We start from the raw sequence: 25,494 nt of genomic DNA, 5'->3' as shown, positions 1-25,494 counted from the left end.
CACACCCCACACTGGGCAAATTTCTCCACCCCGCCCCAACCCCATTGGGCATGCAGATACCCTCGCCCCAATTAATATCAAAGCCTAGAAATCTCAAAGCCAAAGGTACCAATTTATAGAAAATATGCAAACCGACTAAATTAGGTACTAGCACAAAAGTAAAATGGTTAAGGGAAAGAATAAAGTGTGATAATTTATTTTGGAAGGTCTTCATCACAAATTTAGTAGCAAGATATGGAAAATAAAAGATACATATGTTGCCAAAAATGCCAAAATAAAATAAAGAAACTAGGTCTTCAGGAGTAAAAAATAGCAGGGAGGTTTAGGGACAAAAACAGCCTCATCCATCCCTGCTCCACATGTGAGCCAGAAAAATTTGCCCCTCCACCCCAAAACTCATGGATGGCAGGTCTAGCTGCCACATTTTAGCCAAGCAATTCAGGTCTTCGTTTTGGGAGGGTAAGACTGCCATCCCTACCTTGGCCAAAACTCAACCAATAGACATAAGGAAAGTTTGCCACCAAGGAGAAGCACTTAGTCTCCTAAACCTCACCAGTTGCCTCTCCAAGGCAGACTGAGAAGCCTTTCCCTATGTGGACCAAGTTTTCAGCACCAAAAAGATTTTCTACAAGTTCAACACCTCAGCTCTTTTACAGAAGACTAAATCTCTAAAACCACCTTCGACCTCCATAAAGAAGTCTGCCATGAGGATCTCTCATGCTTCCTCCCTCCCTTTTTCACACAGAAAGCTGTCCAAGCCTCCAGAAGAAGCCAACCAACTCACCCCACCCAGGCAGCATAAAAGATTTCTCCTAGCATGCCCACAAGTTTCAGGAGGACCTCCAGACTACCTAAAAGCTGTATATCTAAGGACTTGCTCTTGCTACAGTTCCCTTATCTACTACTCATGAAATTGAAAAAGTGCCGCTTGCCTAATTAGAGAGCAGGTTACCCCTTCAAATCACCACCAGGAAAGAAAACACACTACTAAGCAAAAGAAAAGTAAGGAATGAAAAGACTAGCCATCTTCATCAGAACCAGGGGCTTGAACCTATCGAAAATCAAGCCCAGAAAGGCTTCCGACTTCCACATATGTCAGCTCAACCTCTAATTCACTTGTTGGCTCAGCCAGAAAAGGATAGCAGAGAAAGAATAATTGCCAAAGAAAGGATAGAAGAGGACACCGTAAGGAAGAAGGTGAAATAAGGAATGGCAAGGGAAGCGAACAAAAGCAAAGCGACTGGATTGGTCAATGTACTGACAGTATCCTCAGAAGATCAGCATTCAACACATGTAACACACTTCTAGTCAATTACACATCTTACATTGAACGGACTGCTGACACATCAACAGGCGGACCTCCTTCAATGGTATTAATGATCTCCAAAATGACAGGTGTAGTATCACCCTTATACAACTGAAGTGCTTGCCTGGAGAGAGAGCGAGAAAGATGCATATCAGAACTGATAAACATGTGTAAATTATTATATTCGCGTAAAACTATTTCTTCAAAAGGAAAACGTACTTAAACTTCACTCGAGCTTGATCATAGTGTTCTGTTCGAATTAAAGCATGTCCCCAAGCATTCCATACAGGAAAGACATCTATCTGCAAGAGGAGACATATTTAACCATTGAACTAGTCTAAATAGCACAACACATGACTATGTTGCAGAAACAGAAATTACCTTGCACTTCTTACAAGTGTAGACAGCCATACTATACCGTTCATCTGCAATTAACCTGTCTCGAAGACGATCAGATGAGTCCTTGTCAGCAATATCGTCAAGGGAAGCAGCAATGCCAGATCCTAGGAGACTCTGAAGCAGTTCGGCACGACCAAGCCATATATCCGTCTGCAGAAGAAGTTCAGAGGGCTCATCTGTAGACTGACTGCCTACACTCAAGCTACCAGCATCTGATGATGTGTCATCTGCATCCTTATTTCTCTCAGGATTGCCAGCCAACTCACTAGCCCCAGCCAGCTTTCTAAGAAGAGATTTAGCATAGAATAATCCCTGCTTATAAGAAACGGTTATTACATTAGTTCAACCTGGATAAGATGTACTTTCAATTATAGTACTACAACTTCACACAAAGTTGTGCCATTTTGTCCAATTAAGGGATTATACAACAGTGATCAGTAGTCATGCTCCCTGAACCAATTCATGATGAAAGAAGCACTAGCCCCCAAAAAATGGTATGACCAACAAAGGACTGCCAGCTGAGAGAGCTAGCACCTTGACCTTACATTTAAGTGCCTTCGTATAAGATTTCTCAGATTAACATAATTTAATGAAAGATATGGAACTTTTTCCTCTATTTTAAATACTTCTTTCCTTCACTAAGCAAAGAGCAAACCTGCACAAATGTGTCTGTCGCATGATATGCCCGTCCAATTGTCTCCATGGATGAACTCTCAGGCAACTGTTGGCAGCTTAACACATTTTTCATCTGATTGACGCACAATTCAAGAGCACTTTTGGCAGACACAATCTCATCCGAACACAATGAAAGCAATGCCTAAAACATTAGATCCAAATTTTCCGTTAAGAAGAAAGATGCAAGAAAGTGACATCACACGATCTGTTTACCACCTTTAACACACTATATGTTCGCAACAAGCATCTATTCAAAGTATAGAAGATGTTGATGATTTCAACACAGCTAAGCAAAAGTGCATAATTAAACAATTTCAAATGTATTACCAAACCAAACAGTCAATGCACTATAGAAGAATCACAGAAAGAAAACCACCAGTATACTCTATTCTCTCTCTTAGCCACATCTATGGATAATGTTGCTATTCTACAGGATTAGTCAAGATGTCTATTCAACAAGGCGAGTCCACAACATGTGACATCCATCTTATCTTTTGGTTTAAGACATGCATGTGGTAGCTGTGGATCCTAATGAAACTCAAGAATTGGTGTACCAAGAGAAGGAACTTATCATCAGAGAAGCTAGAGGATGGAAAATAGTTTTCCTCAAGGTCAAATTTCAAATTAGAAACACCCACTCACTGTGGCTTTTCTGTGGACGCTCATGGTCGAAGCAGCTATTAAGTCAAAATCTGACGAAGAATTTCTGTGCATGTGGAGAAATAAAAACCCTCAAAACACATTTTTCTCCCTTGCTAGGCCAATTTACAGGAGTCTTAGAACATCTAAAAATATTAAATCACGCCTTTATTTAGCAGCATAAGTTTCTAGATTAGTTGGCAATGGTCTCATAAGATTTGACTCCTCAAAATCTGAACTTTACTAACATGGATAGATTGATTGATCTGTTTTCAAGCTCACTTAACAGGCACTCTGGATGCATTTGAGAAGCTCCTACCTCAACCCAGATTTTCCAGATTCCTCATTTTCAGCTTTTTGGCACTGGCAAAATGAGGCCTATTTTACTAAGGCTTTCAGCAATTTCAATAATGAAAAAAGCCCCCTGGATCCACAAACTCATCAAGTGATCTATCGAAGACACTTACCTTGAAGAGAATAACATCAGGGCACTTTCATACCGATGGGATGATCTGACAGCTTCATCCTTACTTGGATCCCCAGTTAACATCCATTCATCAACTATGGAAACAGGTGGAAGTCGGTCTTGCCCCTCAGCAGAAAGAGAAGTCAATGAATCTTCCTGAATACCTGCCATTGCCTCCCAAGCAACTCTTTCAGATGGCGATAATCCTGAACTCTTTCTCTTCCGTTGAACATCTTTTGAAGCATTCTTTTCTCCCGCATTTCGAGGACCCCAAGAAAAAGCCCGCCGGGCCTCTTTCTGCAAGTTGCTCAAACTATTCGAAAAAGATGACCTCGTCGAAGCACCTGCTCTTGTTTTCGGTTTTGACCTAGTTCCAGAAACTGACACACGAGGTTCCCTGGAAGGAGAGCTTATGCTGACCACAATAGCTTTAGCAGCATATGTGACAACCATAGAATTGTCTCTCAAGGAAGAAAATTCTTTAAGAATCTGTAAAAACATGATTCCATCATCAGATACAGAGGTAAAAATAATCTAATAATCACCAGTCACATTCATCCATGATAAACTCCCTCTCAATGCTAGATAAGGAATTTCACCCCCTAAGATTAGGCTTTTTATTTGCGATGCAGACTATAAATAAGTATCATCTGAAAATCATCTTCTTGAGAAGTAAAATACCAGAGACGCAGATTGCAGCTGCTTCCTCATAAGGAGAACCTCAAGAATAAGACGAGGGTGCTCGTGCAGAGAAGAACATCTTTGCTGCCATGGCAGTGGCAGGGCAGCAAGAACACGGAGACCTAAGGCCCAAGAGTTAAGCCTGGAGACCTCGACATCTGACAATTTCCCATCTCTCCGCTTCAGGAAGAAGTGAACCTCCATAATATCAACAAACAAAATTAGTACCCAAGTGACAACATGGAATTGTAAAACATACAAGCAAGAAAGAAACAGGAGCGATTACCAGAAGCTGCTTGGACCGCAAGTTGGGTAACAACTGCATGGCACCCATTGCCACTGGTAAAGCATCTTCAGAGTCACGTAGGGAGGAAAGAAATCGTGAGGCTTCTGCTGGACCCCCACCATTCAGAGGATCTGCTGTTAGAAGTTTCACAAGTTGTTGAGCCTGTAGCTCTCTCCGCATATCTACCGATAAACCAGCACTCTCAGCCACTTTTAAAGCAGCAGAAACAGCCCCCTTTTCAGCCAATCTAAGAGCCAAGCCCTCCGGATCTGCTTTACACGCAGCTTCAACCTAACCAGAGTAATCTGAAAGTCTAAGCATCTAAACAACTACAATTATTAATCAAGCAATGATTCACTTTGATTACTCTTAAACAATCTGAGTGAATCAGTTTAGGACAAATGACCTGTTGCCAGCTGCTATAATGATCGTCAGCACTTAATATATGACTGTATTTCTGCAAAGCTTGTCTCATTTGCAAAATCTGAATCAAAACAAACTTGTTACACGAGAAGAACTCGAGGCTGAAAAGAGTGCTGATGAAGAATCATGAAAACAAATTCTTAAGTGAAAATAAAACAAGTTCCGCCTATAGGAGAAGATCAAACTAAGTAAATCTAATTCCACCTCATTTCTGACTGGGTCGCTATGTGGCAGATGGCAGCTGCACATGGTGAGAATGTCCAAGGCGGCATCGAGTTCCCATCCGTGCATATACCTGATAGAAAATATTAAAACGCGAATGACCAAATAAGGAAAATTGGCAATGACTATGTACGGCTATTTTTGAAATATCGAGAACTCAACATTATCAATCAGCTCATCTACATTAAAAGTCTTATTGGCCCTAAACATACTTAAGAGCAAGTTTAGCTGCCAGTTGTTTATCCTTCAACCGCAAGCAATACTGCCAACTGTTACTCCAGATGCTGTGGCCACCATAACTTTGTGCTTGACCAGATATTGAATGATTTTCATCACCACGCTCAATTAATAACTGAAGTAAGCGGTCTGAGGCACCATTACATAGAAAACGATCGGATAGAGCAAGAGCATCCATTAGTTTTCCTTCATCAATTAATCTGTAGAAGAAGATCAGTGAGGTTCAAAAGTAACCCGTGATGAAATCATAAGTAGAATATCATACTAAGTGCAATACAAAATTGGATTATAGAGATGAGGCCACATTTAGCACTGTAACTTGCACTGTTTCAGCAATTAAGTCCTCAAGCTTTTAATTGGTGCGATTGAATCCTCTAACTTTTATGAGTAGTACATCAAGCCCTTTTGCCAACACATTTAATCATGTTAAGATGGCAGCTGACATGGTATTATCTAAGATTTTTTATAAAGAAAAACAAATAGCAAAACGAGAAAAAGAAATAATGCAAGAGGGAAGGCGAAGGGAGAAAGGGAGAGATTGTGATACTTCTGCCAGGCAGGCATCGCCATCTCTACCATTAACACTAGTAACGCATCCTAGTGCTGCCACCGCCAAAGTCAACCTCTATCGTCCACAGACACTACAGTTTGCCTAGAATGCTAGAACATCATGACGTCACATAAAAAATTGAGCAATCGCTGAAAATTTTCACGTGATTCACCATAACTTCATCAATTTGAGCAAATGCCAGCAACATTTAGTTTACATAATCCAGCTTAATCAACTCCTCCAATTGCACGCCATGTAAAGCCAACACCACAGAGTATCCTTTTGAGCTCATCAGGCTTGGCAAACATATTCGCCACCACATATTAGTTTGAACCTCCTTCTTGGTGCTATATACTCAAGGCTGGGTCCTCGACTCTCAATTGGAGAAAAAAATGTGGAATTCAGGATCGGAGGTCCTCTCAATCAGAAGATTGTCCATTATCCATCATCACCATTGCACCCATCTTGTCAATGTTTATCTCTGTGGAGGCGTTGGCTATGCTGGTAGGTCCAGCTAGTGGTGAAGGAGATGGAGTGCTAGCACCGCCACAAGTCTCCAGCATCATTGGTAACGACTGCTGTAGGTCTCCACTGCACATTGTCTTCTATTTCTTGCTTTTCGTTTTCTTTTTCTTATGTTTTACTAAGCTAATTTATTAAGAATTTTTAAAAGTATCTCTTTTTCCACATTTACACATAATTAACTGTGCAAACGACTAAAGGATTTGGTTACACAAATCAGACAAATTAAAGGACTCAATTGCACCAATTAAAAGTTTGACTTAATTGCAACAATGCTGCAAGCTAGATAATTAGATATGGACTTATCCCTAAAAATATCATAAATCCATCTAAAATTATCATCAAGCAAATATGTTCATACTTCTTGATATAAAGCTAAAAGGCATGCCACCAATCAATTAATATTTGTAATGATACGTACAAATAGAGCAAAATAAAGACCCAATTAAAATGTCAAAATTCTATCCTACAAGTGACATAACCTACACAAGGAAGTTATTGAAAGCAAAGGATAAAAAAAACCCAGATGTCAGCATCTAAGCCTGTTTCTTTTTAAAGGCTACATGTGATGTTTTATAACATCACCCTCACATCATATTTTGTAGTCAGGTCATGTGATATGTTTCTCCTTTATGACATTGTTGCAGTCATTCATTAATAGATGTGCCGCTACAGCTGGCATCCCATATGGCAAAAGATAGGCCAAACACACAATAATAATGTCAGAAATAAAAATAAATAAATAAATATTGCTTTTACAAGATTTGTAAAAGACAGATCATGATTTGTTTCTGAGAATAGGAAAAAAATAATAAAAAATGAGGGAATAGCAATTTGAATCTTGAAAACTCTAGAACTGACACAAGATATTTAACCAACAAGATTGGATAATGCAGTTAACTAATCAGACTTGTAGACAATTAATCACAAGTTTCACAATTTCATCATATCCAGAATTAAGGAAACACAGAGAAAGTAAAAGTTGAAAAGACAAGTATGATGTCTTAAATCTTTGAAGAGAAAAGGAGAGAAACATATTAGAAGAGAAACAATGTGCACGGCAAGGCTGCCTTTCCAGTTCTGTTATAAATTACAAACTCATCAATGAGACATGTTTGAAGATGCAATAGATCACTATCAACGCAACATACGTAATATGAAGATTGATTCCATGTAGGAAATTTTGAAATGATCCCTGCAGCATTTTATACCACTAGAGCACCATTAAATAAAACTCCAGTTACTAATAACAGACCACCCCAATTTATGTCTGCTACCACATTTAAAATAGGGAAGACACTTCACTTCAACTCAATAATTTTATTGAGATATAAAGTGAAATTAACAACCCTACATGATGTTTTGACCTTTAAAAGAAAAACAATCCTACAAAGCGCAAAATTTGCAGATAACTTGCACATGCCTTGCCCTATATATTTGACTATCTTGATTGCCTCATCCAATCAGGTCTACTATAAAACCATCCAGCCAAACTTAATTTGAATCGACAATCCAACACTATTGCAGTTTGATTTGCAACAGAAAAGAAGCTAACTTATGTTATTTGAATATACAAAAGGGGAAGATCATAAACACCGTCCAGACTATGGGTGCGTTTGGAATCAGCTTTGCAAGGGACTTTGGGCTTTTAAAGATACTTGGGCTAAAGCTGAGGTGTTTGGGAACAATTTTAGAATTTCCATTAGGCCAAAGCTGGCCTTCCCAAGGCTGAAAGCCCAAGGCAGGTGAAGGGGTGCCTTGGGCTTTCAGCTTTCTCGGCATACAAGTGGTACTGTTCATTTTTTTATTTTCTTCCAAAAATATCCTCAGCTACTCTCGATTTTTCCGGTTTTGCCCTCGTTGTTGTACTGTTCATCTTCTTCTCCGTTGAAGGCCGACGGCGTGTTCCTCGAAGCTGAGTGAGTGGCCGCCGACGGCTCGGCATGGTTGCGATGGCCCAGCCGACTGTCGCCGGGGAGTGGTGCGACCGCCGCCTGTGCAGGTTGAGGCGATCGTTGTGGGTCGCGACGAGGTTTGGGTCGCCGACCTTGCCGCGACCCAGATCCGAGGGCGGCGAGGTCCTCTCGCGACCTCGCCGCCCCAGATCTTGGTCACGGCGGTTGCCGGAGGTCGCGCGACCTCGCCGCGACCCAGATCCGGGGGCGGCGCGGTCGCGTGACCCGCCGCGACCCGGATCTGGGCCGCAAGGTCGCGGGGACCTCGCCACCCCGGATCCGGGTCGCGGCCGGGTCGCCCGACGTCCCGGAGACCCTCGGCGATGGTTTTCAGTGGTCGCCCGACGTCCGGCGACCCTCGCCGGTGGTCTTCAATGGTCGCCCGACGTCCGGCGACCCTCGCCGGTGGTCTTCAGTGGACGTCCGGCGGCCACTTGCCCTTCCCGGCCATCTGCCCTTCCGATCAATTTTTTATTTATTTTTCTTTTTATAACTTTTTTTATTACAAAGCACTTTGCAAATATAATTCCTCCAAACACCATTTTGTTTAAAGATACTTCAAATGGGCTTTCAAACTACAATTTTACCAAACACACTTTGCATTTTGGAAAATACATTAAACTCAAAGGTCTTTGCATTTTGCTAAGGACTTTTCCCAAAAGCGTTCCCAAACGCACCCTATGAATCCTTATGAAGGCTCTCTCTCCAAATATCAGTGCAACTCAAATTGACACTTTATATAAGATGTATTTTTTGCCCAAGAACAAGGTCTCCACTCCGTGGTGTTAAGCTCTGTTAGTGATTATACACTTTGTGTGAGATACGGACGGGTTTATATAATCTTCCTTAAGACTATGTGAAAGAAATGGCGCCATGCCATCATGAGGTTACACCAATCATATTATCATTGACAAGAACTTGTATATAAAAATTGATCTATTTAAAATAAAATCTTTAACAAAAACTTATAATTGTATTTGTTACTACTCTGCGCCATCTCACGATATTTCAGATATTCTGTTTATTCACATGCATTGATAACTTTTTGTATAGTTACAATAATTAACATGTCACCCAATTAATTAACTAATGAAAATATATGAAATATGTTAAAAGGCATGTATTTATACGTGTAAACAATTTACTCTAAAAGAAAAGTATTCCGTAAGTTCAAAAATCATGTGGGAGAAGGGATGTTTTATTGAAAATCAAGTGCTTCCATATACCAGACCTGAAAGTGCAAGTATTATACTGATAGAAGTACTGGGCAGCACCATTATTACATATATAATAAGCGAATTCGATGGTAAAGCTAAATGGACAAGGCAAGGAAACTGAGAAACCACAATTATTGTGTATTTCAGCACAAAAGCATCATTTCATAGTTGGATTAATGTCACATAAACCATGATACATCTGCAGAATACTATCATAGCACAAAGGCTATGAATGCATATAGTGTAGTGTAATTAATCTGACCCAATTTTTTTCTACTGAATCATTTCAGAGTATGCTGACACTACTCAGTAAGATTAAGCTTACTTGATGTAATCACCTCCAGTAAAAAGTCTAGCTAACTAAATCTGGCTATAAATCATTCAATTCTATAGAAGTATTTTGACAAATAAAGAAGACGCATAAGTCCATAAAGGACAACTATAAGCAAGCTAGGAATGCACTTAAAAGAAGTGAAAAAGGAGAAACTACCTCTCAACAGCTTTCTCGTAAGGTTCTTCATTCTCCCAGTCAAATGAAAGATGCACCGCCATGTCAGAGTCGGTACGATCAGACTTTAGAGAGTCATCACAGGTTTCTGCAGGTCCCCCACTTTTATGATTGACATCTGTCAGACCGACAGGGATCCTACTTCCACCACCACTTTCATCAAGTTCAGACTCCGTGTCACTGTCATGCTCACGGGCTCGTTTTATAGCAGCTCTCTGCTCAAACCTAACTTTGCCATCATCAGCTGTTCGCTCAGATGTCACAGCAAACTCTGAAACTCGATGAAGGTTGGTTTGCATCTGAATCCAACGGTTTAAGGTTGGAAATCTATACATCATCAAAATATAGTTAACAATGGAAATCAGAAAAGAAATAAGATACCAATGACTGCATTACCTTTCAGATTGATCAAGAGCAAATTCATAGAACAAACGATCTGCATCAGATGACTGCAGTAAACCATTGTTGAAGGAACTGGAAATAGACGAGTCGCTGCCATTGTATAAGATACTGCTCCCAAATAAACATGCTACTACAGCCCTTACAGGAGAAACTTTTGCCAGATGTTTTATGATATCCAACTGAAGAGAGAATAGTGGCAAGCCAGGTGCTCCGGGGGAACAGTTAAAGGAGTTGCCCTTAGCTTCTCTAGAAGAGGGAGTGAGAATTTTCTCCAAGTGACTCCTAGAGAACATAGTAAAAACAGGAATGCATGCCCATCCATGGCCAGAACGTGGTGGATAAACTGGAGGCACGCAGGCAGAAATTACTTCATGGACAAAATCAGCACGCATTATCTCTGCCACTTTTGCCGCTGCATCAGTGTTTCCGCGGTCAAACACCAGACGAGTCAAAAGCTGCAGGGAAACAGATGCGTACTTTGTGATTGTGAAGTTTAACTTATCAATGAAGTCCATATCTTGCCCAGATTTTTATGGAATTACCATGAAGCAAAGCCATAATTCAATAGTCACAATTAATCATCAGACGAAGAAATTGAAAATAAAGAAAACAACTCATGAATAATCTTCCAGCAAATGAGTAAATTTGACTTTCCACAATAGCTGAAAAACATGAGTCTTCATCGAGTACTTTATTAAGATTGTTTTCATGATGTGGAAACCTACCACCTAGAATAGACACCATCACTTTACTTAAGCAAGTTCAGTAGTAACACTTCTCTGAGATGATCACCTCACACCTGATACTTGAAATTAGCAAGACTAAAACAAACTCCTAGCCGGAATAAAATAGACAGGTGGCTGCTTTCACATATTAAGACTACTAAAGCATAATTTACCCAAGATGAGATAAAGACAAAAAAGAAGACAGAAATGTTTTATTTTTTTATGGAAGGCTTAAACTCTAGAGTTTCTAGAGATATGTATGCACACAACCTGGCTTCAGCTTGCACATTCAGTGCCAGGGAAGTAAATTAATTCACAAATTTAATGCGAAAGAAGCAGGTTTCAGATGATAAAATATGTACATATGTCTCCAACGTTCAATAAATGTGGTCTTAACAAACTTTGGGGATTCCAATCTGTGCAGTGTGCCACAACAAAGACTTTCTCAGGGTTCCAAAATGATATTCCGTACCATACAAAATCTTTTCACAGGAGAACCGCACCATATTCTTAGTTTGAATTTTCAGGAACTTCAAGAAACCACAGACAATACATGCATTATGAACCAGAAGCTATCACATGTAATCAGAATGAATGCCAACTGTAAAAAGCAATTAGATACTGTATCTTCCTGAATGAGAACACAGAGACGAACAAAATCATAGATTCCCATACTTTGAAAAAAATAAAATAAAAAACTAAGACATACATCTTTAGGCCATTCATAGACGATAGAGAAATAGTTGAAATCATGAGTTGTGTCCGTCCCATCAACTATGTCACCAATTGCAGCAATGTGTAGTATGAACTGCGAAAGATATGTCATTGGCTTGGAAGTTAAAGGGCCATATATTCTCTTTCCAGTGTCTTTCAAATCATAGTTGTTAGCCTGCAAATTCTTTTCTGTGGTCATTGAATTCAGTGACGTCTCTTTGACAGTTTTTAACCCAAGGCCAAGAACTCCATCCTTATTTTGGTGTGAAAGACTTTTACGATCAGCAGATACAGCTCCCTCTCTGCTGGAATTGGCCTCCTTTTCTTCATCAGCAATGGCTCTTGCCAGGTTATATAGCTTGCCTAAACGTAGAAAAAAGAATAAGAAAGTCATAGTTCACAAAAAGATGACAGCAAACTCCCAGCATATAAAGAAAATGTACCACTTAGAAACTGTCGCTTGCTCCTGTAAGCATCTTCAATCATCTGATGTAACGAACCAAGAGCACGGTCCCTCTGCCCTTGTCGGTGAGAATCCTTAGATGATGAGATGACGATTTCCCTGGACAGAATTGCCCGAATAGCAGGAGGATTATCCTGGTGTGAAACAAAAATTATGCAACCCAAAGGTCAATCAGAATCGTACAGGTAGAAATCATGTTATAGCTATTACTTAATTCCAAAAATGTGGATGTTAATTGGAGATATAAAACAGGGATGCACAATGCAAAATGTGAAAACAATGGCCACCAACTTTGCAAGAGCTAAACGAAACTAAGTTCTGTTTAATTGCGTCCTAAAATCCATTTCTCATAGTTGGCTTAAGAAAACATCATCAAGCATGTTTGTTCTGAAGCTCCCCCAGTAATAACAATGGAAGAAGCAGGCAGATCCCATATAGATTCAAGACTTCAATCAACAGAATCACAGTGACAAGAGTAAAATAAGCAATGTCCAAACAGAACACACCCTGACAAGTGTAGAAGGCCTTGGTCTGGAAAAATAAGGGGTACCAGAAGATGGAAATTCGTGAAATTCAGATAGAATTAGTATCTCTCGAGCATACAGAAACACAGTAAAAAACTCTCAAGAGTCTCAGCATCTGCAAAAGCAATGAACTTCCCCCAATTTATGACTGCTGGACAACTATATTTTGTTGCTTGCTTATACTCTACAGTAATAGAAAGGCAGCAGGAGAGATCAGATGCAAACCACATTCATAGCAATTGTCTACAATTTCTACTATTAACAAGTCTACAAGTAACTGCCCCAACAATGAAGATCCACAGAATGAAAACCTAAGCATCAGCAACCACATCCACCCCTTTTGAAAAGAAAAGGATATTTCCATCTTCAACAGCTACTTGATTCATAACCCCATCCAAATGTTCAATAGTTACTATACTAGTAAAGCATTATCCCATGTACTAAGGCGGTTGCCAGGCTCAAGATCAATTTGAGCAAATGATTTCACTAGGGGAAGGACTGAATGATACTTCATCATCCTAAGTTTTGTGGCGTAAGTTTTATTCCCAAACACTAACTTAGGACTCCCTTTAGGTGCTAGCTTCATGAATTAGCGAAGTTGGAAGCCAATTGTCAAGGAACCTGGGAACAAGTTGACAGCTTGTAATAGACCTCCCCTTTCAAGACGAGAAGACAAACCTATTATGAACAACAACCCTTGAATTCCAATTTATTTCACATCTCTCAGATTCCTTATTCTCGGTCAGGAGTCATCTCATTCAGAGTCATTTTCGTGGGGTGATACAGATGTAACATGTAATTTCATTTGGTGGATTGGAAAGCAATCAAGCAATCTTTTGTTCTGTACATGTGCAGGGGGTTTTCTTTTTTTTTTTTTTTTTTTTTTTTTTTTTTTTTTTTTGGGTGGGGTGGGGATTGGGGATTTTACTGAGGAGCGAAGCCTTTGTTACTTAATAAGTCACCTTTTGGCAAATGGCCACAGGGATACACATAAAAAATGATCACCACCATCAAAAATGATCAATCTTTTTGTCCTTGAAAGTTGCAAATTTTGTCCTTGAGAAAAACAAGATGGGTTCAAAAAGCAGGGGATAAACACATGGCACCATCATCTTGAGGAGGATTGGTGGAAGTTTCTTTTAATCAAATGTGAGAGTGAGCAATGGAATTTACATCTATGTTAAGCTGAACAATTGGTCTGGAAAAGAAGCATTAAAATAACACTTTCAAAATCTTTTTGCAGGGGACTGATTTCTTGAGATGTTGTTTCAATGATGGAAGAATCACTTGAGGGATTGATATCTTGGGAAATGCTCAAGATTGGGAGTGTGAAGCTTTGCAAATCGTTAACCTTTATTTTATGATTTTGAAGATTGTTCCCACCTCCAAGGGTGTCTTGTTTTGGAATTGGAAGAAAGAACTTCTTTTATGTGGAAGTCAACCTAGAGGCTGTCAACAAGAAAGTCCATACTGGTAACAGTATTTTCTTGAAAAGATATTTGAAGAGTCAAGAATACCAACAAGAGTACTTTTCTATGTCACAAGTAATAGCTACAGTCTCTTTTTCTTGTGTTAGAAGTTATCTTGAGATGGATTCTCGCCATAGTTAATCAGTATAAAAGAGGCAAGGTGCTAGTGAATTGATTCTTCCTGTTCTATCCATAAAAGCCAGAATTATGAGGCATCTTCTCGTTCATGGTCCTTCAAGGAGAATGATTTATCCAGCTAATCATGCATGAACCAGGAAGAGTTATAGCAGAATCTATTGAGGAAAAATTATGGGCTGCATTCAATTGACAAGCAGCAAGAAGAGAAGGATTTCCACAATTTCTCTCAGCTGTTTTCATTGATTTGGAAAGAGAGGAACAAGAGAGCCTTTGAAGAAGAGGAGTATTCTGTTTCTGTAAATAATTGAAAATTGGCCCAAAATCCCACAAGTGTAGGGAAATTACTTGCCAATGTAAATGCATTGATTGACATTGCCTATGCCTTTCTCTTTAGCATGAGCTTTTTTTGGTTCTTTAAAATCTGTTTTTATGTGGTTTTGCACCCCTTGCTGTCCACTTGTTCTTTACCTTCGAAAAATAAGTGGAGAGTAACCCCATCCAAGCCCAGAGATTTGCCATAGATACTATCCTGTTTGCAATTGATACCCACAAGTTTGTACCCCAGTTCCAATTTTCTTATCATAAGGATTACGCAATGATTTGGTTCCTTTTCTTGGGAGTACACCTATGGCAACAACTTCACCCCCTTTCCAGAGATCCAGTCTCCCCACAATGCTTACAATTGAAGAAATATGAGTTACAAGAATGCCTTTTCCCAGAAAACCTTTTTAATGGAACTTCTTATCACGTAGCCAATAATTAGCATCATTTAACTTCTCTTATAGTAAACAGTACAGTTCAATCTTTCAAAGCAAAATTACTTTTTCACACAATGGTATATTGAGGGATCATGTAGGGAATTGGGCCTCCACAGATTTAGAACTACATCATGCAAACCTTCACCTAAAATTTTAACATAAGAAATTAACTGGTAATATATATATGTACATACATATATGTATATATTAGGGCCATGTTAACAAGTGCCCCTAGGACACTCATTGAGTATACTTTATTTCGGATAATCCGATTTTCAAGGCAATGATGTGCATAACATGAGGCTAATGAATGGGTTGCTTAAGAAGTGCCCTTGAGGCACTTGTTAACATATCCTTTATATAATCTAACAACTAAAGAAGGTAAAAACTATAACTACATGGTACTCTCGCATTTTACATTGTTTGGTCACTTCTGAAGATATGCTAAGGGCAGTAACCAACATTGCTTCTAACATTTTGTCTACTTGCGACTCAACAAATTCAAACCTGACCTGTTCCAAGAATTCATGGAGACGCTTGAGCACATGCCTTGACACAGATATTACTCCTGCTTCATGAATCTGGTCCCAGTAGGTAGGACCACCTTTTTGGAGACTTTCCTGGATATATCTCAGACAGCATAACTTGAGCCTGAAACAAGGTAGAAAAACCTGGTTGGGGCCTGCATATGCTGTGGTCACTTGATGATAGACCTGGCAAACACTATTATGGCACTGCATGCAAGAACTCTGATACTGGCCAGTGAGCAAATTCACAGCCCTGTTACATTCCCTTGAAGCAACAGTGAGAAAAGTTGGCATTTGACGTGATCTAACACAAGTAGGACCAAGAACAATTGAATTTGTAAAAGCATAAACCTCCACCTGCATCCTCTAGATTAGATATATGTCACTCAACAAATCTTCAAATAATGACATCAAGAGTCCAAGCAAAAAGTACAGCCTTTATTTATTAATCGTACCAGCTCTTCCTCGAACATTAAAAATCTCAAAGGGGCGTGAACATAATCAATCGGTATAAACAGACACATTTTTGGTCAATATATCAAATTTGAGCTTCAAAATTTACCTGATCCAAAAGCTCTAGGCACAAATTTGCAGATTTTGCAGATGTTGCAGCCATGTCGATGCATAAAAGAATCTGTTAGCATATGAGAAATGTCAGGTACAATGCCATAAAACATTCTTTGCACATTGTTGCCATTATTAGGATTTTCTGAATGACATGACCACTGAAATAAAATCAGTCCTTCTCATACTTACTATAGCCAGAGGACCTAACTGGGAACGTAACGACGTAAAATCAAGATCTTGAACAGAGGATGTTCCATCAGCAGCACGAGAAACAGCATCTTCTACCTAAGAAGAACAAATTTCAATCAGAAATGGACACCACCAAAACAATCTAGGGAAAAAAAACATTATTTGGAATAGGAACTTAAGGTAATTGTACCACATGGATTGTTCGTTTTAGAATCAATAGCCTTTCAAAAGAGGCAACAAAAGTATAATACTCAGGCATACCAAACCACAAACCTGCTTTAGTGCCAATATATACAAATAAAGCAGGGTAAAATGGACTGATATTATACTCCAACATGTTGTTTTTCAGCACATTCAACTTCATAGAAAAATTCACAAGATTAAATGACACCACTGAAAGGAAATGGACGAGGCAAGCAAGTTGCTTGAGAAAGTCAAAGCAGAAATGACTCATACAGAAGGTCTATATAGCGGAAATATGGCAGAAGCCAAAGTTCTCCACAAAAGCCTTATAAAAACGAGCGCCGCTGATCACTAGACATTCCTACCAGATGGCGGCATTGTGCTTCAATCATATAATTGTATCTTACAAATGGAAAATAGAACTCCAAGGGTAAACTTGTCACCCTACTGATTCAAGTATGCCCAAATAGATGGCCAGTATAGTGAAAATCAGCAAATGCCAAAAGCAAACTTTTCCTGCAGACAAATTTGTTTTCTGAACTTCCTTACCCTAAGGACTTTCATTATATTCCCAAATACAAGGAAAGAATTTCGTAGAAGTCTCCTACAGCAATCTACCTTTGCCAGAACTGCAGCACACTCTCTCTATGGAACTATTTTATATACTTGGCTTGGTTGGTAACCCTTAGCTGAACAGGATAGTCTCTGTGGACAATCAATCTTTGAAATGCCAGTCTTTCATAAGCAACTTCCAATTCACTGACACATCATCACCAATCACCAACATTGCTGTTAAACAAGGTTTAATAAATAAATTAACACCTTAAAAATAAAAATTAAAGTGTATCCTCTAACTCTGTGTAAATGTAGACACTCTTAAGTTATTCAATTTTTCTTATACAACTAAGTTTGCATCCACTTTGCAATTCTTCTATATCAACACGTTTCATTCCATATCAAGTCTTCCATAAGGTTTAGGTACTCTTAAGTCTTTACTCCACATTCTTTCACATGATTCCCTATCCCTTTCAATTTGCAACCCCATCATATACTAGCATCTTCTCAATGGCACACCCAGAAGCCTACGTGCCCAAACTAAACCATAAACGAGCTTCTCCCATCTGATATCAATTTCAATGACCCCTATCCTTTCCTGAATGCATACATTAATAATCCTATTATTTTTCGAGGGTTCACCCACCCAACTAAGCATCCACATCTCCGATACACTCATTTTGTGAAAGTGTTGGTGTTTGACTGCCTAATTGTTCCTACCATTAAGCATCTCAGGGTTTATTGCCAAATCTCTAGAATTTTCCGCACGGGTGGTTTCACAGTCTATAAATAAGGTCAGCATTTTTCCATTACATCCAGTCTATTTATATCAATGGGTAAGATAATCCATCTATTTCTCCGTCCATTTCACATCAAGTCAGCTATTGAAAACCTTCACTCTTTGGGCCTTCACTTTCTGCACTTTCCATCATCCTGTCATTCCATCCAGCCTGAACCTTAACTGACACCCCATGTGCACCATATCTCACCAGTTTAAAAAGAAACTTTTAGTCCTAACACTCCCTCCATATTTCAAGCTCCCCATGTACTTCAACCCAAGTTCAATCTTGCAGCACTACATCATCAGCAAGCACCCATAAAGGAACATCATCTGGGATATTCTTAATGAGCTCATCCATTACTAAAGTAAAACATTAAGGATTTACAGTTTGACCATTTTTTGACCCTATGGACGATGAAAATGATGGTTCCATAAAACACATCCTTCAGAGCTTGTGCTTAAGCAATTCGTGCTCCTTTCTTCTATTGAATCTCCAAAGTTGTCTTGGAACCTTGTCATATGCTTTACCCAATCCATCCAGACCACCCTCTTGTCTGTCCTTATGCCTTTCTACCAATCTCTATAATGAGTGGATAGAAACCCCACAGCAATTCTATGTGATGGATTTGACCAAAAAAAGAACATAATAACATGCAATGCCTCATTCAAGAAAGTTACTCTGTCCCTATATGTGTCCATTTATAACCAACCCCTAAAGAAAAAAAAAAAAAAATTAGTATCAACAATTGATAAAGTGACCAATGTGGACCGTACAGATGCTCTTTTGAATGCAGTATCCACCCATTCTGACAATTCCAAGGTAGCTTTATCTTCAGCAGACAATGAAAATCTATGAACTGCTTCTTCTCCTAGGTCATACTTAGCCCGCTGCATGCAGCTGCATAAAAGTAAATTGAAATAATCAAACCCCAAGAGAATAATACTTTCTTAAAAGAGAATAATACTTTCTTAAAGAAATTACAATCAGGAAATTTCTAATAGAAACCAGACATGTTGAGACATTTAACTATGTTTAGTATGCTAAGGCGGATTACCTTTCTCACCAATAAGACAACCAGACAAACATAAGGCAGTGTTGTTACTCTGACTCAGTTTTAAAAAGTTCTTAAAGATAACCAAGGGAAATTAACACCAGAAGATAGATCTAAATCTAAACAACACCACCCCCAAAAAAAAAAAAAAAAAAACAAGAGAGAGAGAGAGGGAGAGAAACGAAACAAATACCGATGGTGGAAAACAAAGACAATACTTTTGTAGAACTTTATGTTATCAGGCAGTAGTCTAGATTCCTTGCATAAAGTAAAAGGCACATATTTCAAGTTTTCCCCTATCGCCCAGCTTCACAATCAAGCTTCTACAGCATCTAGATAGTACATCTGTAATCACATGCACCTTCATATTTGAGAAGCGAGTTAAGTCCATGTCAAACCCAAGAAAATTTTAAGATGCTCCCTAAGCACAGCATTCTCATCAGCCCAAGCCAATTACCACATTTCAATTTCTAAAGAAAAAAAAGTTCACACCAAATGCCAGGCCAAGTTTGGCTGGAATGGATGTAGATGTTATCTAGGGGCCCCTAAAGATGTCTCATTAAATTTAACAATACTATGGCCTTCTTACCAGAATTCATCTCATTTTCAGACGAGGACATGTAGTGTTATTTCTTATGTACATGCATGTTCACAAATCTCTCTTCCTGGTACCAAACACTAGAAGCAAATGGCCAACACAACACCTCTTCTATGTCACAGTTAAGGCAAAAAAAAAAAATGGCTTGTTCAATGAATTTTAGATTGCTTCGGTCTTCTTGGAACTGACTCAAATAGCTCAATATTGATACAAAAATATAGGGACGATTCCTGGTGACAGTAACCTTCATAATCACTATATGTTAGCAGCCATTCGCCTGAACATAAATGAGAGCCAGTCTGCTTAAATGCTTCTAAACGAAGTTAAACACAGACTCACAGGTTGAGTAGCTTGGATGGGGCTGCACGTAACACAGTCAGTGCCTCCTTCCAACTCCACTGGCGTTCATAGAGTGGCAGAAGCTGCTGCAAAATAGACAATCTCCATTCCCAATCTTCAATGAAATGCTTAGACATAGTGATCCTCCACTCCAAGGCCTGTTTTCCTTCAGTACTTAACCCGTCACTCATAAGATGTTCTTGCTCAGATAAAGATGATGGTAGATTTCGACGTAATATATCAAGCAGAAATTCAGTGAATGATATAACAGTCTCATTTGCCCCTTCAACAGCAGTAAAGTCAGTATGGTCCCCAGCACATGAATCAGGCGATCCATGATAGCCTTTTGGTGACACACAATGTGTCAAATTGAGAGAGAGATTATCCATGTGCAAAAGAGAGATAATCACATTTATCATAAGTATCTGCATTAAAAAATTTTAATATTGCATAAGGGTTACAAACAAATTAAATGACCAATGTCAATGATAAGAAGCTATACAAATCTGTGGAGAAGCATTGAAAAAACTCATGGAGACATTAAAAATCACCACCATCCCATTTACAAGCTTGATACTACCACAATTATCACCCCCCGCCTTATTAAATAATAAAAGCACATCTTCAGCTAGGACTGTGCAACAGGTGAGAAACAGAATCATAGAAGTCAAATACACTGAACTTTCTTAAAGCTAGAACACTACATAGGGCAATCAAAAACTGAGTAGGAAAAGCAACTTAGTCCTAATTCTTTTCAATTGGATAGTTAACTCCAGAAAATTTCCTAAAGATGCAATGTGGAATTCCAAGAGGTTTGGCAGGAACTCCTGTTTGAAAAATCATATTTCTCTCCAAAATTGTCCTATTTGGCTGTCAGGAGATAACTAAAACTTAACTGAGATGATTACCACGTTTGATTTCCTCATCATTAGGGAAAGTGTGTAACAATCATGAAAAGTGGAAATTCAAATGAGGCATAGGGATTTTTGCAATTCAATTTATAATATATTGTTCAAACTAAATTGGTTATAATTAGAATCGGCAATGTTTAAGTGAAATAGATATGGATAATTAGCATTCCCCACATCTTGTTAGCCAGTAGGATATTTTCAGTTGAAAAATCATCGGACTTCCGGAGACAAATCTGGCTGAACCAGTTGGAATCCCTCAATTGCACCATTCTAAAAAGTTTTAGTACTTCATTGATTAATTAAAAGATTTAAAAACGAATCGCACTAAGAATAGTGCACTAATTAGTTCCGCCTAAAGATATAGCATGCAGAGCCAACAGTGATCTAATTTCAAACAAGCTTTGTCTCCACAATCTGCTTCTTTTGACACAAGTAAATTCCCCAGAAAATTAGTTCCCAAGCACCAGCAAAGGATCTTTCTATGTAACCATTTTTCTCTAGTTTTCAATCTATTCTTCCTACCTGAGGAAAGTGGAACACCAGCTTATATGAGGACCAAGAATCAAAAAGAATCATCAGAGAAGATATACATAATCAGCACGTTGTGCAATTGATATTTGAAAGGGGGAGTGTGTGTGTGTGTGAGAGAGAGAGAGAGAGATACATATCTCGGTCACTAAAGAAACTATTTGTGCTGAATCCTTCTAACCACAACAAATCATATCTGACACATCCCCCAAACCCACCTAAACAAGGAAATCCATTCTCAAGAGCACACTCGACATACTTTTATAATGACATATGGCCCCACAGGAGTTTACTTTGACGTCAAATAGAAACTTAGATGTTTGGTAGAAGTGGTGAACAAAAAACAGAGATTCAAAATATATGCTTGAAAGCAATGACAAGGCACAAATAACTAAAAGAAGGTTTTAAATTCACACATACCAGAAGATCGTCAGGATAAAATGAGGAAAAGGATATTGAAAGAGGGAAAAGAAAAGGAGGATAAGATGACCTTGCGTGGAAGATATTTGATCGCCTCCAAGTGATTATGCAAGTCTTTTAGATGATGAAGTGCCACTGGTCCATGATCTTCTCCTTCATTATGCAGAGTCTTTTCCATCGCTCCAAGAGCAAGAACAGTGGATTCCAAAGCATATCTCATGTTCATAAGCTCAATATCTTGCATCCTACAAACAGTTAGTATGCATCTCAGGATGGAACCGTGAACTCACAAGCTAGTGACTATTCATAAATTTGCAGATGGCAGTTGATATAGCAACAAGAACAAACAAGTTCCCCTCACAGTTTGCTTTAATCAATAAGTTTTACATGGTATTAGGTAAAAGAAAAAACTGCAAATAGCAAGTCAAGTTGAATAGAATACTCTAAACCACATTGAAAACAGAAAAACCACACAATACGGAGGGAGTACACTTTGCTGTCAAATAGAGGCAAAAATTATAAAAAGACACCAATGATCCAATGGACCACACCAGAATTCATCTAACTGAAGATATCAATACAGAACCCACTTTACAAACATGTTACATTCTAACATAACAAACCCACTGATCGCACAAAAGGTCTTAAAACGACCCCAAAAAATCTCACAGGAAGCAAGAATTGGCAGAAATGTATATAATGAGCTGCAATTAGACCATTCTTCAACACAAAAACCTAAAAGAGAGATTCTTTTACCACGCAGAAATGGAACATCATTTGTGAGAACCAAGACAGATTTAAGTTCAATAGTTGTTCGAAGTGTCTAAGGAACCATACTAGTAAAATAAGTATTAACTGAAACTTATATAGGCCAAAAGAAGTGGAACCCACTTCAGCATTTAGCAGCAATGCTAACAATGTGCTTGCATGCAAACCAATGAAAGATTCATTTACGTGAGTGCTAATCAGCCAATTGATGCTAAGGTTTTATGTTCACGAATAGTCTTTCCATCAGTTTCTACATCACCGAAGCTGAAAGTCTAAGAACAACAATGAGGATTTAAAATTAAATTATTGTAAAATCTTGATTTAAAGAAGCATAGGCATATACCTCTTCCAGGCGGCAGTAGTAGAAGCAATGGGTTGCATACTTATCAATTCAATAGCATCTTGAAATTTGATACCAGGAACCACATCGAACAGGACCTGTCCGGAAAATATTGTGCCCAAATTAGCAAAAACAGCATTTAAGACAAACATATAAGCGCACAATAGCACATGCACTATCATATGAATCCTAAATTCTAGAAAGGCCTGCAAAAAAAAACAAGAGCAGACTGATGACCATCATATCATATCAACCCATTCAGAATGCATTTGTTTACTCAGGCATGTCCATAAGATCAGCAACTTCTTTTTTCATATGCTAAAAATCAAAGTTGCAGAATATAGTAAATAATGAAAGGAAAAATAATTAGTACACTACAATCTAAACTCCATAGACCACTCATCAAATATGGAAACTGCAATACGGTTAAAAGATCTGGTGCCTAGGCCCCAAGAGATGGTCTTACCCGCAGAGGACTTTGAGCAGAAAGCCTCTCCAATACAAAGTTCTCAACAAAGGGGTCCAAATCAGCATTTTCAGACATAGATGTACTATCTTCTTTTCCAAACAACAGTAATGAGGACTTTGAGTTCCATGTACGACCAGAATTCACACAAGCAACAAAGGAAGCAAGATCAAGCTGATAACATAATGAATCACAAAGATTTTCCATGCGAGATACCTGCCAAAATGCAAAGACATACAAATACACATTTGATATGAGGACACAAATATACATGTTTGAGAAAATAAATAAAGAAAGATAAACGATAAATAAGAGTACCTCATCCGATTGACTCCCATAAAGAGTTGATTCTTCCAGACGGATCACTCGTGATTTACTCGTCCACAGCAACTGCATCAATTTTCTACGGGCTGACGTATTACCAGGCAAGAGATCCCAACCAATTGCAGCTACTAGTGGTTGAAGCCCGGGAAACAGTAAAAGAACCTGTGACATATGTAAATAAGACTAAGCAGACATGATTTAACACCACATATGCGTCATAGCTGCAGGCTACAAGTATAACCAACTCACAAGTAAATATGACAGATTAGCTATTCAATTCAGTACTCACGTATTCAGCTAAAGATAAGACTGGACACGTACATTGCTAGCTTCTTCGAGATGTTGTTTCTTCACCAAAGATATAGTTGTATCCATGACACACTCAAGTACATGTAACCTACAAACTCGAGCATAGTGGTACATATCTCGCATGCAAGCACTAACAGTCGTTCTCAATTGTGAGGACTTAGCATTTGTGTCCATGTCTGGTGCAGATTCCTCCATATATTTTTCAAAACAATCAAGGGGTAGCGGGATTTGCTTGTCAAGTGCTCTGTACTTCTCAATGTCTTCAGAAAGCAACTCATCCTGAATAACCTGCATCAACAAACAACCAATTAACTTTCTTTCACTAGAAAGACATCTTACAATCTAACTGGCATAATAAAGCAAGACAATGCTAGGATGAATGTCCAAAATATCAAATTGGCTAATTCAATCAAATCATCATGGCCTGGAACTGAATCAAATTCTGCCATCAGGCCAGTTCAAACTAGATCTGATTAAGTAGACACAATTCACCAGCTTTATCTGACAGTCAAACACAGCAATCAAGTAATTAGCCCACAGAACTGAGATTCACTGTCCCAGAAACACCCACTTACGACCCATCCTAAGCATAACCCTGAACAGAGAAAGTTGCATACGCCCAAGATCCTATTGCCAACAATTTACCAGGGGACAATTTATAGAGTTTCAAGCCCGATGCTTTTAATTTTATCCAACCATCAGCTTATAAATAAATCAAATTCAAGCTTCTCAATCAACAAATCCAGTTAAGATAAACCCCATGGTTTTCAACTCCAAATGTCCCGTCGCCCAAGGCAACCAAATTCATCACCAAGAAAAAAGAATAGCACCTGAATCATTTGTACAAGATGTGGGCAGTCTGCTGCAAGGGCTTTTGCATATAAGGAAAGCAACTTTTCCCGCATAGCAAGCCAAGAGTCAAAAGATCCTCCCTTTCTTGACAAAAGCATCTTGAGGAGATCTTGTAATGCCACACTATCAAGACATTAGAAGTTTGAGTGCATTAAGAAGAATTGAAAGAAGATTAGTCACTGAAAAGGTAAAAGAAGAAAAGAAACATGCAGAAGTTCGGAAATTGTACAGTTAGTAAAACTAAAGCTCCTTTTCCTCCGTTAAGGGCAATCGTCAAAAATATTTCCAAAATATGACTTTCGACTAAAAGACAACAGAAAATTTGAGTGTGCGTTAAGATGTAGAGAAGTCTTCCCAGTGTCAATTTTACCCAAAACTGTCTGAAATCTGTTTTCAGTTATCATTCCTTTTCTTGAAACGATTTTTAAGTATATTAATTTCAATTTATCATGTTTCAGAATCCCTCAAACTTCCAGTTCCAGTTTTTGTTGGAAATGAAGAAATCC

At 38.7% G+C, this 25,494-nt stretch overlaps 1 protein-coding gene across 1 annotated transcript in view; it reads right to left on the bottom strand.

Annotated features, from left to right (window-relative positions):
• Positions 1-25,494, bottom strand: part of LOC104436936 — a 40,363-nt gene that overhangs the window by 11,465 nt on the left and 3,404 nt on the right. The window contains 27 exon segments of the mRNA XM_010049787.3: positions 1,326-1,430; positions 1,526-1,608; positions 1,688-2,017; positions 2,361-2,522; positions 3,487-3,509; positions 3,512-3,974; positions 4,167-4,364; positions 4,453-4,743; positions 4,859-4,936; positions 5,080-5,170; positions 5,310-5,534; positions 10,069-10,413; positions 10,483-10,943; positions 11,923-12,290; positions 12,371-12,524; positions 15,792-15,887; positions 15,889-15,930; positions 16,369-16,440; positions 16,563-16,658; positions 18,856-18,979; positions 20,071-20,495; positions 22,000-22,174; positions 23,041-23,135; positions 23,504-23,719; positions 23,822-23,989; positions 24,149-24,424; positions 24,967-25,111. Coding sequence (XP_010048089.2) covers positions 1,326-1,430; positions 1,526-1,608; positions 1,688-2,017; positions 2,361-2,522; positions 3,487-3,509; positions 3,512-3,974; positions 4,167-4,364; positions 4,453-4,743; positions 4,859-4,936; positions 5,080-5,170; positions 5,310-5,534; positions 10,069-10,413; positions 10,483-10,943; positions 11,923-12,290; positions 12,371-12,524; positions 15,792-15,887; positions 15,889-15,930; positions 16,369-16,440; positions 16,563-16,658; positions 18,856-18,979; positions 20,071-20,495; positions 22,000-22,174; positions 23,041-23,135; positions 23,504-23,719; positions 23,822-23,989; positions 24,149-24,424; positions 24,967-25,111 — 5,307 coding nt within the window.

Source organism: Eucalyptus grandis, chromosome 3 (assembly GCF_016545825.1).
Source record: "Eucalyptus grandis isolate ANBG69807.140 chromosome 3, ASM1654582v1, whole genome shotgun sequence".
In the NCBI taxonomy this organism is placed as follows: Eukaryota; Viridiplantae; Streptophyta; class Magnoliopsida; order Myrtales; family Myrtaceae; genus Eucalyptus; species Eucalyptus grandis.
The sequence above is the reverse complement of the archived record's forward strand: the minus strand, read 5'-3'. Positions and strand labels throughout refer to the sequence as shown.